The sequence below is a fragment of the Thermobia domestica genome, chromosome 16, assembly GCF_964235325.1.
Source record: "Thermobia domestica chromosome 16, izTheDome1.hap1.1, whole genome shotgun sequence".
In the NCBI taxonomy this organism is placed as follows: domain Eukaryota; kingdom Metazoa; phylum Arthropoda; class Insecta; order Zygentoma; family Lepismatidae; genus Thermobia; species Thermobia domestica.
In genome coordinates this window covers 101,190,079-101,205,681 of record NC_137469.1, presented here as the reverse complement: position 1 = coordinate 101,205,681, position 15,603 = coordinate 101,190,079, and the positions used below count along the sequence as shown (strand labels likewise).

Sequence of the window (15,603 nt, the reverse complement as noted above, 5' to 3'; positions counted from 1 at the left end):
GACCTCAGCTGTGTTGCCAATTTGTCATTCAGTCGCTTTGTCTTGACAAGTGAAGATCGTAGGCTACTTAGAATGATTAACAAGACAGCGCACAGCGAAGTTCCTGAAATAATTCATTGTGGCAACGCTTCTGCTTCAAACAATTGAAAGATCTTGGCCGCAGCAACTTGTCCCTCCTCTTTCGACTGAAGTACAGGAAAACACAGCGACAGTAGCGACAGACGGGCACAGTTCAAATAGAAAGATTCTAACTATTTTTACAATTAGGATACTAATTTTGTAACAGTAGAATTTTAATTTTTAATTCCAGTCTTAATCTTATGTATGGATATACCATAGTAGATAGTTTTCCTGTAATTCATTGATTTAAATAATTTTCAGTAAAATCGAAATTTTCTTTGTTTTGTGTCCAGGAGTCCGGCAACCCTATCCCTGTGCTACATTATATTTCACTGACTGAACAGAAGGTAACAAAATGGGATCTATCATATGAGGTTTACGCTGCAAAGCGAGATGTCACAAGTATACGAATGTCTTCATTAATCGAAACATGATCTGAAAACGATGAGGTCACATCTATACATGATATACATGGTAACCTAAAATGTACACACAACCACTGGCAGTAATTTGTCCTTTGTAATACTAAAACCAATGGAGAACCATGAAATTAAAGCCTACACGAGCATAGAGCCATTGCCGTGTTTTAATTGTGGAAAATGTAATTTCTGAGCGTACATTTCTTTGAGCATCCGCGATATGTAAATCCAATCTGTTGTTGGAAAATGGGAAGGTTGACTTATCATATCATTGTACTCTCTTACACCAACTTTTTCGTGCTACCGCGTAGGTGATTGTGATCATAGATTTCAGAATCATAACCCTACTTCAGGTGTTAAGTATATGCAGCTTTTATCGGACTATAATTGTTCTACATGGTTAGTATGTTCTGCAATCAGTTAAACATTTTTACGGTTCTTTATGACAATCCGCTTTAGTATTCGGCTATCCTTCTCATCTAGGCATGACTTCCACCCACTATTCCTCTTTTCTGATCTTGCCAAGAGTTTTCTATGCCAACATTACCTGGACATTGTTAGTGTCCATACATCTATAACACTAGTAATCTTGAATACATGTGCCTCCCGCTATTTGCCCCCACCATCAGCCTACTGAACACACGAATCCGTACTTACACCACCTCGCGTACTAGTCACTAGCACAATACAATAGTTGTTACTTATTACTAGTACTCAAATATTACTGCTACTTTTTTGTTTAGTTTAACGTCCCACGTTTATGATACGAGGCTAAAGGAGATAATGATTATAATAATGAATGAAATGGTGGAATGAATAAAGTAGGAGAACCCCGAGAGAACCTCCACACACGGTATCTGTATACCACAAAGCCCATTTGGTGAAATCTTGGTTCGAACCATTGACCACACGCACCAGATTAAGTATTTCGTTTTACAGTACGTGTGTGTATAGTTAGAACTAAGGAATCTAGTAGTAGGGGTAAAAAATAAATTACGTGAAAGTTGTGAAAGCAAACATCACACGCACATTAAAAGAAAGAGCATAAGTGATTTTGCTAAGTGCTTCATCAAATATGGATGGGAAATACTGTAGAGAAAGGAAAGGAAAAATTAAAGAACAGAAAGTCGCAGATGGGCGCCATATTTCTCTAATTAATGAATAAATAATAACAAGGAATAAAGTGCAAATAGAGAAAAGTATTCCCCATTTAATTCTAAGAAATTATATAAACGTTACGTATTATTATGTTCACATTGTTTCCTTTGTAGAACTGCAATACACAGTATAGATATATACAAAACATTGCACTGGAACAAAAACTAGTTTTACGATAAAATAATAATACGTACTTGTATGTTGATGAATTGGACTTCTGTTCTGTTTATCTCCCTTGCGGGAATTTTATAAAGGAAGCTGCAGTCTTAAGGCTTAGTCGACAATTTTGCTATTTTTGTAATTCAATTATTTGTTAAAAATTATAAATGAATAGATGGCCCGTTCCAACACGAACGAATCTGCCTGTTCTAGAAAGATTTGTTTTTGCACTAATTTGTAAAATTTAACAGGGAATAGAGGCACCGGACACACAAAAATTATATAATATAATAATATAAAGGTTGTAACAAATTAAATTATATCTAAAAGTAAAATTGCTTTCTAAATTAAAATTGTAACAATTAAAGAGTATAACGCTCCAATACTTAACAAGTTGGTCGCCATCTTGATCTCCCGAGGAATTGGACTTACTGTACGAAAAATTCGAATTATTCGTTGTTAGGATATTGCAAACAATAATAAGCATTGCTATGAGATGAACTATTTGTTCTCTCTCAACAAAGACCTTTAAGAATGAAAAATCAAAACAATGAAGTTTTATTTTTAATCAAACTCGACTATTGCTTATAATAAGTTTTCTTTTAGCTTGTAGCGATAAAATTGTAAAGAAGAATTAGTACATTAGGTAAATTTTCTTCCCTTTGGTTGTAGAGATAAAATTGTAAAGAAGAATTAGTACATTAGGTAAATTTTCTTCCCTTTGGTTGTAGAGATAAAATTGTAAAGAAGAATTAGTACATTAGGTAAATTTTCTTCCCTTTGGTTGTAGAGATAAAATTGTAAAGAAGAATTAGTACATTAGGTAAATTTTCTTCCCTTTGGTTGTAGAGATAAAATTGTAAAGAAGAATTAGTACATTAGGTAAATTTTCTTCCCTTTGGTTGTAGAGATAAAATTGTAAAGAAGAATTAGTACATTAGGTAAATTTTCTTCCCTTTGGTTGTAGAGATAAAATTGTAAAGAAGAATTAGGACGTTAGATAAGTTTTCTTCCCTTTGGTTGTAGAGATAAAATTGTAAAGAAGAATTAGTACATTAGATAAATTTTCTTCCCTTTGGTTGTAGAGATAAAATTGTAAAGAAGAATTAGGACGTTAGATAAGTTTTCTTCCCTTTGGTTGTAGAGATAAAATTGTAAAGAAGAATTAGTACATTAGGTAAATTTTCTTCCCTTTGGTTGTAGAGATAAAATTGTAAAGAAGAATTAGTACATTAGGTAAATTTTCTTCCCTTTGGTTGTAGAGATAAAATTGTAAAGAAGAATTAGGACTTTAGATAAATTTTCTTCCCTTTGGTTGTAGAAATAAAATTGTAAAGAAGAATTAGCACTTTAGATAAATTTTCTTCTCTTTGCTTGTAGAGATAAAATTGTAAAGAAGAATTAGGACTTTAGATAAATTTTCTTCCCTTTGGTTGTAGAGATAAAATTGTAAAGAAGAATTAGGACTTTAGATAAATTTTCTTCCCTTTGATTGTAGAGATAAAATTGTATACAAGAATTAGGACATTAGATATTTTTCTCCCTTTAGCTTGTAACGATACAATTGTTAACAAGAACTAGAAAATTAGATAATTTTTTTCCCCTAAGCTTGTAGCGGTAAAGTTATAATTTTTACCAATGTGACCTCCCGCAAGAGCCGCCACTGCCTATGTTAAATGATTAATTAAAATAGGAAACAATTTTGCATTTTCAACAAACATTGCAGTTTCATTTTCATTCATTTATGTCTTACAACTCTCAAGAGGATAATTAATTTCTGTTGCCACAATGCAAAACAGAACCTGTGGATGGCGCTTTCTCGTTGAAGCTCGAAGCGGGGAAATGTGATTTTTTTTTCTTTACAATTCTGGAAAAATAAAAGACTTCAGAGTCAGTGGAAGGATAGGTTGCGAGAAACTGGAAAGAGTGTATGGGTTATTGTCTCGTATATTCTGGAAAAGTGAAATTGAGTCTCTTATTCACGGTTTTGCGTTTAGACTAAATGAGATATATAACTATTGAAAGTGAATAATTATGAAAGAATTGATGTAATTAGAAAGGGGGAAGAAACGGGAGAATCTCGAGAAAAACCAGGGGTGATGTTATCCACCATAAACTCATATAACCTGGGATCGAACCAAGTATCCCTTGCACCAGAAGTGAAGCTTCTACTGAGCTGCCGTGCCTTCGTAAACTCCGAAGTGTTCCTCATGCTATATTCTCATAAAAACTTTTGCTCTTTGAATTGCTTCCAAAAATTAATTACATGTCAAAAATTACTGAAGAATTATATTCTGGTGTTTGTGTGTATAGCAATATACTGAACTAACTTTCGATACTAAAAACAAAATTAGTTAGTCTTTTATTTTTAATGTAACTTGTAATCTATATTTAACATTGGGATTACTATAACGTAATTCTCAAATTAATTTTCATGAATTAATTTAAACTTTTGGTCCTACATAGAGTATATAGAGTTACCTTTTGTGTGTCGACTTGGAGTTTTTTTTTTTTTTCAAAGAAAGAAAAAAGGAATTAATCCATATAAATGTTAAAAAAAAGACATTTTCAATAGAAATAATACATATTAATGCAGTAATGAACTAGACATACAACTAAGAATTCGTTCTTTTAGTTTTTATCGTAAAGATTTGGATGTGATATATTAACGAGGAAAAGTTTTAGGTAAACTTTGAAAGTACTGATGTTGATATGAATGCACTTATTATTTCTCTTTTTTCATTAAAGTATATTTTGGACTGTGCAAGAAGAGTCAGACCAGACTTGTATATTGTAGCTGAACTATTTACTAATTCAGATGAGAAGGACAATATTTTTGTAAATAGACTTGGTATCAGCTCCCTTATAAGAGGTAAGCTATGAGTTTTCAACTTCTAATTTCGTAATGCATCTTTGTAAAAAGAATTTATATGCGATATTCTAATTGATTCTACTTTGTAAGTTCCATGAAATAATAAGACGAGTGTCTCTGTGTAATTCCTTCAAAAATAATTGACATTCCAGGTCGTTTCAGTAAACAGCACATCACGAACTAGTTCATTGCAAACACCAGGTCATGTAGTTCATGTGGTCGATTCGGTTGTTTAACAAACAAACAAACAAAATAAAATAAAAGATACGACTTGCCAGCATAAGATTATTGCAATGTACTAGCTTGATAAGTGTTTAACTAAATTAGAAAGGAACATTATTGGGAAGGAAAAGTAACAGACAGGGATTTCTGTTCCCGAAAGAAATGGGATGCGTGTGCATTTAGTTTGCGAACTGAAAAGCCACTGATCTATAATAGTACGTCAACAGACTAGGGGAATTTTATTCTTTTAATTCAGGAGCAAACTGCTTATCAGGTCTTGTGAAATGTGACTGCTGCATGATTTGGAACCTATGACCATGTGATTTCTAAATGGAAAATATAACCATTCACTCATGGACAATGTTTCTCACGTGGCTTATAATGTTTAAGCGTCCACTTACAGTCCTCTTAACAAAGCATAGGTTTAACTGACCGTCAGACGCCATTTTGCACTGGTAATACATGTGTCGCCTAAATCAACTAGTATTTTACATTCTGCTTCGATTTAAGTCGACTAAGTACGTTGAAAAAAGCGTAATCTGGTTTTAGTTACATAAGCCAATACTTATCTGTTACATAAGCCGATACTTATCTATATTTTGAAGTAATATTATGTCGACCATTTTAATTATATGGAATAACATGTATTAATCCAATTGAAAAGAAGTACTTTTAACGACAGTGTCTTATGGTGCGCAAAGAAGACATGTTTGAACTCTATGAACTCAGCTATTGAATGTTACGGGATAGGCAGTTTGGTGTCACAGAAGGTAAATTAATTAGACCACGCTATTCAATTACTTTGATGGAGGTTTCAGGTCAAAACGTCATTGAAATTTTAAGTAACATAACATTGACATAGATCAGTTGAAAGAGTGTGTTGTTTAAATTAGAGTTAGACACACTGGGTTCTAAGCACCTTTGGAAATTCAGCAAAGGAATTATGATTATAATGCAGCTAAAATATGAGTTTTTTGCTATGTAGATCGTAATGCAGTTGTAATGCTCTTTACTTAGAAAAAACCTGAATAATTATTATTTTGGTCTTGACTAGTATCTTTATATTTCTTCATTCACGAAACAAGATGTCGTCCTTGTGTATTAATTCTAATGAGAAGGTTTAGTTTTGTCAGACAACTTCCATATGGATCAGCATTTCTCAAACTTTCTTCAAGTGAGGACCACTTTTGTTAATCAAAATGTTCTACGGATCACAATATTCTTGTCCCCTCAGAAAACAAATTTACATACATATATATATATATATATATATATATATTCTTAACTCTGTTGAGCGTATGTCGATACCGGTATAATTATGTCTTTAAAGTAGAATTATTATTACCTTAATTTTATATTGGCACATATTAATGGAAATACATATTAGATTCTTTTAGTAATTAAATAATATCAAGAATGTTCTATAGAGTTAGATAGGATATTAAGTCCATAAAATGCCCTAGGAGAGAAAGTGTGAGACGTTTGCTTATGTACTTTCTAGTCTGTGTTGGAGATTCTCAACAAATATGTGTGTGATACCAAATTCACTTGAATTTTGTTTTTCCTTTCTTTACTTACTCTGAGTCGAAGAGAATCACAAGGGCAGACCTCCAGGACCACTTGGGGTTCGCGGGCCACAGATTGGGAAACGCTTATATAGAATATTCTAAAATATATTAATTTATCTTATAAATACGTGTATACTAATGTGACTATATAAACTAATTATTTATTCGTCTCTCTTCACAGAGGCTATGTCCGCATGGGATTCTCACGAAGAGGGACGTTTAGTGTATCGCTATGGTGGTGAACCAGTTGGTGCATTTTTCCAGCCTCCATTACGGCCATTAGTTCCTTCTGTCGCTCATGCGCTTTTTCTTGACCTCACTCATGATAATCCAAGTCCTGTTGAGAAAAGATCTGTTTATGATCTTTTACCCAGTACAGCGCTCGTTGCTATGGCGTGTTGCGCCACTGGAAGCAATCGAGGGTACGATGAACTTGTTCCTCACCACGTAAGTACTTCCATGTGTGTGTTTTTTTTTTTGTTTTTTTTTTTTCACATAAGAGTTGAAAATTGGAGTTAGTAGTGAAACCCCCATAACACGGAATATTTTTTGTCGGGGGAAAACTGTTATTACGGGACAGAGCTTTTCCTTTTACGGACACGTACATCCCATGATCGTTTTATTAGCTTCTTCATAATGGACATTATTCTATATTAATACATACTTAGTATAGAAGATACTTTCTGCATTTTGAAAATAAATGCGAGATACAGTATAATAGATATAAAGTCCGTTCCTGTAAAATATCTTTGTCGTAAGTCAGTTATCTGGTGAACCATTCTGCAAGCTAAAATTGAAAGTATTCTTTTCTCTATTCATAGTAAACTACTTTCTAATGGGAATACTAGAAAATTTTGACTGAATAAAACCATCGTAAAAAGTCAATTGTATGGCCAAGGTTTTATGCGGAACTCTCACACTGAGAAGTATCTTCTCAGTAGTTCAAAAATCCGCCCAGTAATTCAATTACTGAGTATAGGATTTTAATATTAACCTACATTTCCATTTATAATTATTGTATTTACTGTATACTGCGTACAATTACCTCATGAGCTTGAGAATAATCTAAATTTTGTTCTAACCTTTCTGTGATGGACAAGTCTCATTTACGGACAAATAGTCATGTCTCATTGGTGTGTGTTATTCAGAAGTTTCATTGTATTTAACCCGCAGCTTGTGAAGAGTACTTTTTTAATTTAGTTTTTAAAATCTTAAAATCAAATTTGTAATAGTGAGTTAATATTTCTAAGATGCTAATATAGTGACTAACGGATGAGTTAGATAATTTCATTGGTTTCTGTGTCAGAATCATACAGTTCCAAATGGTATATTTGTGATTCTATATATGGCGTATCTATGATTCTATGTAGCTTGGTGAAGAAAGAAAGAAAAAAAATTAATACTTAAGCATTAATTTTCTGATAATCTTCTCACAGATTAGTTTAAGAAAAATAATGTAAAATAAAGAGTAATTTTGGGCCGCCACTTTAGTTTGTAACGGGAAAATGATTCTCTAGCACACTAAAGTTATTTGAATAAAATAAAATAAAATTTAAAATTTTTAAGTAAATTTACTTAAAATTTAAAATTTTTAAGTAAATTTACTTAAAATTTACAGTAGCCAAAACTTTTCATAAGATATTTGTTTTTACCCTACGGAGAATCTTGAAATTACCCAGTTACTTAGTAATTCAAAGATCAACAACGTGCTAGTGATTTCATGTCCTCATTGATTATTATTTTCTTGAGCTAACTTATTATTCCAAATACTGTATTTACTCGTACTTTAAGCGTTGATGTAGTGTTTGATCATTAAGTACATTAGTAATGTATACTTATTAACACATTAGCTACGTTTGTAAAAATTTCTTCTTGGTATATCAGAAACTCATATTATTATCGCTTTGTATTTGTTACAATTCCAGATCCATGTAGTAGACGAAAAGAGGCAATATACTGAATGGTCTGAGACACCGTCAGAAAGTCCACAATATGTTACGTTAAAATCAGGTATAATAGCAGCGAAGAAGGCCTTAAATCGTTTGCATTTTGAATTAGGAATGTCTGGTTTCACGCAGGTGAGTTGATGAATAGTGTTTAACAAAGACAATCTTCTCCCTTCCCTTTCTGTTTCCTCATTTCTAATTTTAAGGGTGTTGAGTAGCTGCGCCATCTTTGTTCTTTAGCCCGTTGAATTATACAGAGAATATTTCGTCGTAATAAACTGGAATTTTAATGATTTGATTTTACTGATGTGTTTTCCAAATCTGTTTAAATGTTTCTTACTTCGTTTAAAAAAAAAAATCTAAATATTTATTTATTTATCAAATGTTATTTCAGTAATATTAAATTTATCTATAATGCAAAATTAGAAAAGCCAGGGACCTTTAGACATGAAGAAGAAATCGGTAAAATCAAATCATTAAAATCCCATTTCACTTCGAAGACAGGAGGCAAATCATTTTTCGTATAAATCAAAGAGTTTAAAAACGAAGATAGAGCTGCTGCTCCATCTATATCTTACATTTTAGTTTCGCGGATTTTTTTCTCATTGAAAATATTTGTACTAATAATACAAGAAAAAAAAATTAATATCCTATCTCAAAATGTCGACAAACCATAAACTATCTCGGAAAATTATGTGAGAGAGATTTGCGTTAAATAAATCCAAGACGAAATATGTAATATTGAAACACTGAATAACAAAAAGAACGAATATAAAAGAAACTAGGAATTGTAATAGAGAAATTACTGCCAAGTTTCTACTGTTAACACTGGACAAAAATTTTAAATTTGATAAACACCTTAATATTGCTCATTCTAACTGGAACTGCGTATAACTTACCAATAAAATCTAACCAAAGCAAACTCTTCTTATTAATAATCTGTATTTGCTTTGCGATGGTTTTACCTTTATTTAAGTTGATGCACACGGATGCAATATTTAGATGATATAATAATAATAATAATAATAATAATAATAATAATAATATTTGGTCTAGGAATTAATTCGTGCGGTTTTTAATAAAAATTGAAGCTTTATTTCAAAAACAAAGTAAATGAATACGTTAACAAAAATATCGTCCATCGCTAGCCACTACTTTCTCCCATCTTTCAGGAAATTTACGGATTCCGTGTCGAAAGAATTCCTCATCTTTTGACGCAATCTAATCAAAGATCCATTTTTCGATATTTTCTGAAGAAGTGAACCGCTGTCCAATCAAATCGTTATTCATGCAATCGATCAAGTAGTAGTCAGACGGAGCAGTGTCTGGTGAATATCGCGGGTGGAGTAATACTTTCCATCCGACATTTTCCAAATAGGTTTTGACCGGTTTTGCGACATGTGGTCGAGCGTTATCATCTTGATAAATAAGTTTATTATGCCTGTTATTTCATTCTGGTCGTTTTCAGGCCAGAGCTTGCTTCAAACGCATTAATTGTTGTCGATAGCGGTGTCCATTAATAGTTTCACCAAGTTTCAGAAGTTCATAGTACACCACACGTTTCAAATCCCACCATATATACAGCATAACCTTTGCACAATGAATATCTCGTTTCGGTTGTGAAGGACCTGGTTCACCTTGCTTCACCCAGGCCTTTTTTCGTTTAGGATTCTCGTAATGAATCCACTTCTCATCACCAGTTACAATTCGATGCAAAAATCCCTTCCTTTTCTGTCTTTGACGCAGCAATTCGCAAACGGTTTTTCTTCTTTCAACGTCTTTCTTTTCAATTCATGTGAAACCCAATAAGACATCTTTTGAATCATTCCTATGGCTTTGAGACGTTTGGAAACTGTTGTTTGCTCAACTCCAAATGCTTCTGCAAGTTCGTCCTGCGTTTGACACGAATCCTGATCAAGCAATGCTCTCAATTCTTCATCTTCAAATTCTTTTGGCTGTCCAAATTGCTTTTGGTCTTCCAAGCTGAAATCACCACCTTTAAACCGTGCAAACCACTTCTGACACGTTCGCTCAGCTAGAGCATGGTCACCAAACACTTCCACTAAAATATGATGACTTGCGGTAGCACTTTTCTTCATGTTAAAGCAATGAAGAATAACTCCCCGCAAAAACACTTTATCAGGCACAAAATGCGCCATTTTCAGTTGAAGAAAAAATGTTGTTGTTTCCGCTTCAAGCAACTGACATATACTAAACAAGATGCTCAATGACAGTAGTTTTCAACGCATGTTTGGATCAACGAAACTATGGGACAATAAGCTAGTTACGCCATCTTTTGTAAAACCGCACGAATTAATTCCTAGACCAAATAATAATAATAATAATAATAATAATAATAATAATAATAATAATAATAATAATAATAATACCATATTATTGCAATGAGCTCATTACTTAATAAAGTAACAAACCGTGCAAATTATTACTATAACAGATTCAAAACAAAAGTTAGGAAGTTAGTATTACGTGGTACATTTTATTCTTTCGATAACTTTTTGAATAAGGAACACATACTCACACACGATTGTTTTAACATACAACTACTATGATTGTGCTACTGTCCTACATAAAACAATTCATTTAGTAAGTAGCATTTTTATACGTTTTAACTGCTCAATATTCTGTACGTAAGTATTTTTAATGGTGTATATTAATTTCATGATATACCAGTTGGCAGTTTACATATATATTTTGTCCACTGAATTCAATAAATATAATAAAATATCAAAGCATCTTTTGTAATTTTTCGTAACTCAAGGTGTTCGTGGATCAAGTGGACAAGGATATTGTTGCAGTAACCCGTCACTGCCCTGCGACTCATCAATCAGTTGTGCTTGTTGCATACACTGCCTTCCATCCACCTGAATCTCATTTCTATCGAGCACATGTACCCCCATTGAAGGTTGAGGGCACAGTAGAAGAGGTTATATTGGAAGCAAGACTTGTCAGCAAATTATCCAGGTAGGTAGTAATTAATATTACAGTATAGTGTCTTTCATTTGTAATTTTATTTTGTATATTTGCGTTATTTCAAAGAAGTAGACAGCTATCCCCCAGATAAAGTTTTGTCAATATACACGTTTTCGCGCCTCTTTTGAGAATAACACTATAAATCTAATTAAACTAGTATAAAAGTATCTTGTGTACGATTGTGAGAAGGAGGTTGTGAAGAAAGTATGCAAGATATTTAGAATTTAGTGATACGGGTAAATATTCCATCAAAATTGTTTGTAACTAGTTATCTATGGATGCTACAAAGTTTGTCGTTCCAATATTGCATGGCTGAATGAATGTCTTAACACTAATGAATGTCTTATCATTGTTGGATACGCATTTGGTAGCTCTGCATACATTTTTGAGGATACTTTAGCCATTATGATTCATCGATTGCTTCGTTCAGTTGTAGCCTTTTCTAGCAACACGTCACCAGTCACGGTCATTAAGCAGCCGTGATCGATTATTACACTGTCACGGTGGGCGATAATGACTTCCGTTCAGTATTCCTATTCACACGTGATCCTGTGGATTGCAGGAAATTTAGTGTCTTCACAAAATCGGAAATACAATATCCTCTTCTTCTGGTACTGCTATACTGTAATGTTCAGCTGAAGCTCCTGTTAGTTCTCGTCGTCTTTCCATGTGTATTGTCTAATCTTTGTTTACCTTCAATGTATACAATTCATTTTTAGATTGAACCGATACGTGTCTGCATTCACAAGTCGTGTAACGACGTATACTTGTAGCACTTCCTTCCAGAGTACGTACTTCTGTCCTAGAAATTGTCCTATTAGTGCATATAAATGTGTATACCTAGGTATATTGAAGAAGAGATATGATCATTATATACCAGTGTATTGCCTGAAATATATCGATGTGCTTTATAGTGTGATAAAAATCTGATCAGAGAAATCTTCAATTTTGTTAAAATTTCGTTTATCTTGAGCTGTAGTTAGCTACAGTGGTTAGTTGGATTTATTTGGATTCATTTCTATTAATAACTATCGTTATTTGTATCGTACAACGTAAAAATACCACATTTAAAATCATTAATAATTCAAGAATTGAGGGCAGGAAAGCTAAAAAGTAAGAATTGGACTTTGTTTATTTCTCAAAAAAGTAAGTAAAGAGATGTGGTATTCAGTCGATCGATTGAAGTTTAGCAGCCTTTCTCAGGACAGGCTAAGTGGGATCCGAATCTGTACTCTGTTTTATAGGCAAGGGAGAAGTCTCAGGTTCGATTCTCGGTGGGGACACTTGGTCGAAAAAGTGTAAAAGCTTTTCAGACCACCCATCCTGAGTGAGGTTTTCTTGAGTTTTCCTTATTCACACCAGGTAAATGCCGGCGGGATGGTACTAAACATAATTGTCCCAAGCCGGTCCTTTTCTTTCCCATTCCTTTCTTATTCTCTGGCTAGTGTGCTCGCCGAGGGACATCATTTCTCAATACGTGATGGACGAACATGGGCATACATGCTGAAAGCCCTGAAATCTTAATTCCTGCTCCTAATCGAACCTGAGATCACGCGCACAGTTAGCCACTTAGCCATAAAACAGCACGTACATATTATTTTAATCAATAGCTTTTGTCATCCATATGGTGAGAAAGGCTTTAAAAAATCCAAGTGAAATTAATTATAAAAGGTGATAAAGGGTCACACAAAATAGTTTTCAAAACCTGTGTAAACTATAAAACAGTAGCTTTCGAGATGAAACATTATTCACGCAATGCATGGCAAAACACTATAGAAGCTGTGGTTTTAAATTGTATAGTTTTTCGCAAATCAAATTTTGTGTTGTTGTATTCATGTGTTGTAACATACTTTCACTTTTATTATTTCCATTTTCTATCCTGAGAGTAAGCAAAGCTGTTGCTCGAAAAATATAGTATTGTCTTCCTTTAGTTTTATTTATTAAAAAAAAATGGGAAGTAACCGTAGATTTTAAGATAGCCAAGTAAGTAAATAGCATCTTATTGATGGCTTCTGTGACAAGCCACCATAGTCCTTGAATCATATTGTTCAACAGTGAACTGTTTCTCAGGAACGACTCTATCTATTTAGACCAAAACTGACATAACTGTCTTTGATAGTTTATTAAGTTGGCCTTTCAAATTTGGTTGAGACAGGATAAGGTTGAACACTGAATCCAACAAATATCTCAAGAATGAGTATAAAATGAAGATATTGATAGGCTGGCACTAAACTGCAATAATCATAGAAATTATTTTTAAATTAGTCATAAATTGTGGGAGGGAGAGTGTGATCCATAGTAAGTGGTTAATGGTGACATTAAAGAAAAAGAAGAAAAGTACAGTGAACCATCAGTTCAACGAACCTCTATTCGATGGACTTCGGATTTAATGAACAGAATTTAACAGTAAGGATATCATCATCACATACGTAGAGAGATCTTAAGGTCAAGAAGTGTTGGCCTATTATGAACATTCCAGGCAGGTTAGATGTTTGATTATAAAAAACAACATTCAAAGAGGAAACAGCTGAAGCTTGAGGCTTTTTTTTCTCTCCCTTATAATTCGCAGCTGTTAGATTTTTTAAAGCTAAATTACATATATGTTAAATGTTTTACATTATACAGCACAATTTCAAGCGTAATATTCTACTTTTAAATATTGTCCATTAAAACAATTCACGATTTATTGGATTTCCGGTTTTACGGATACTCTTTTGTCCAATGGAGAGTTTACTATACACTGATTCTCTCCAGTGTACATTGGTAGAAACCTAAGTGGGCAACGTGTATTGCGTATACTGTATTACAATATAGGACAACATTTATATATTATTTAAATATTGTATAATAGTGTTACTGTATCATAAAATTCTCCTAATTAATAATTTCAGACCAGGAGGACCTAAATACTTCCGCCCAGAGAATTTCGTGAAGAATCCTAAATATATCAACGGTTTAGATTCGTATGAAGTTGAAATCCGAGAACATCTTCAGTTGTATGAATCCGAAGTAGTAGAGCTTGGAGATTCTGGAGACTCGGTGATAACTCAGGTGGATTTCACTAATTTGCAACCAGGCACTGTTGTAGCAGTAAGGTAAGTTAAAAATGTATATATTCTTCCACGTAGTCTAATTAGCGTGCATGCTTTTGGTGCTCGTAATCCAGTAGAGTGTTGACTCAGCACATCGTGAATTAGTGAGGGAGCTAATTAAATTAAGAGGTAGAACTCCAGTGTAGAAAGTCAGGAATAATGGAGATAGGAGTTGATCTGTTGATCAGACATTAAACAAAAACTAAAAAGAAACTGGTCAGCCGTATGCATTTATGAGCTGTAACACCAGGAAGATCAGTTTTGGATTAATAGTTCAATATGCGTATATCGTTATCATATCGAATCAGTGATCCCATAGTTTGTAATTGGGTTGCCAGATTGAACTAAAGGCAAGCCTTGAGATTGCAGCATCTTTGAAACTGACTTTTTTTTTTATTACCACGTCACTTCTTACATTTACAACCACTATTGTTAAAACTACTATTACTACTCACCAAACTATACTGTATAACACATACAACATTAGTAATTTTAGATGCATACCTTATTATCCATCCTCGCTGCTAAAGACGAGTCCTATTTTCCAGAATCGTTGCATGAAGAAATTCGCTTGTCCTTTTCAAGCTCCATCACAAGTTCTGTTGATATTCTCTTTCTACCATCTGATCATAAAGCTTTCATTTTACTAAACGTTCATTCAGTATGTGCATTACTGACTGTATAGCGAGAATATAAGGCATTATTTTGTTCAAGATCAGAGCATCTGCTTTCTCGAAAAACGCACTCTGTAATTTACAGTTATTATTATTGTTGTTCCTATCAAGTATTGATACTATAAATTTCAGAACAAAGAACTCATTGTACAGCTCATTTCCATGGCAACTAATTTTAAGTTTCATCTACGCCCCTGTTAAACTATAAATGAAAATGGTGTTAGTGCTGCATGATGATACGGGTACAATGAAAAAAAGAATTTAAACTTACTTTTGTTGCAATAAATATATAATATTTATAATAACTTAAAATTACTGAGTACTACAACGATAATGTATATTTCGTATGTACTTCTAAGTATCGTTTCTATTGACGGGCAAA

The 15,603-nt window shown here is 33.2% G+C and overlaps 1 protein-coding gene across 6 annotated transcripts in view; it reads left to right on the top strand.

Annotated features, from left to right (window-relative positions):
- LOC145673281 (glycogen debranching enzyme) overlaps positions 1–15,603 on the top strand; it is a 229,431-nt gene that overhangs the window by 164,201 nt on the left and 49,627 nt on the right. For all 6 annotated transcript variants that reach the window (XM_081742834.1, XM_081742833.1, XM_081742837.1 and 3 more), the window contains 5 exons: positions 4,605–4,728; positions 6,700–6,965; positions 8,444–8,596; positions 11,244–11,446; positions 14,347–14,550. In XM_081742834.1, the coding sequence (XP_081598960.1) occupies positions 4,605–4,728; positions 6,700–6,965; positions 8,444–8,596; positions 11,244–11,446; positions 14,347–14,550 (950 nt within the window). The remainder of the gene's footprint in view (positions 1–4,604; positions 4,729–6,699; positions 6,966–8,443; positions 8,597–11,243; positions 11,447–14,346; positions 14,551–15,603) is intronic.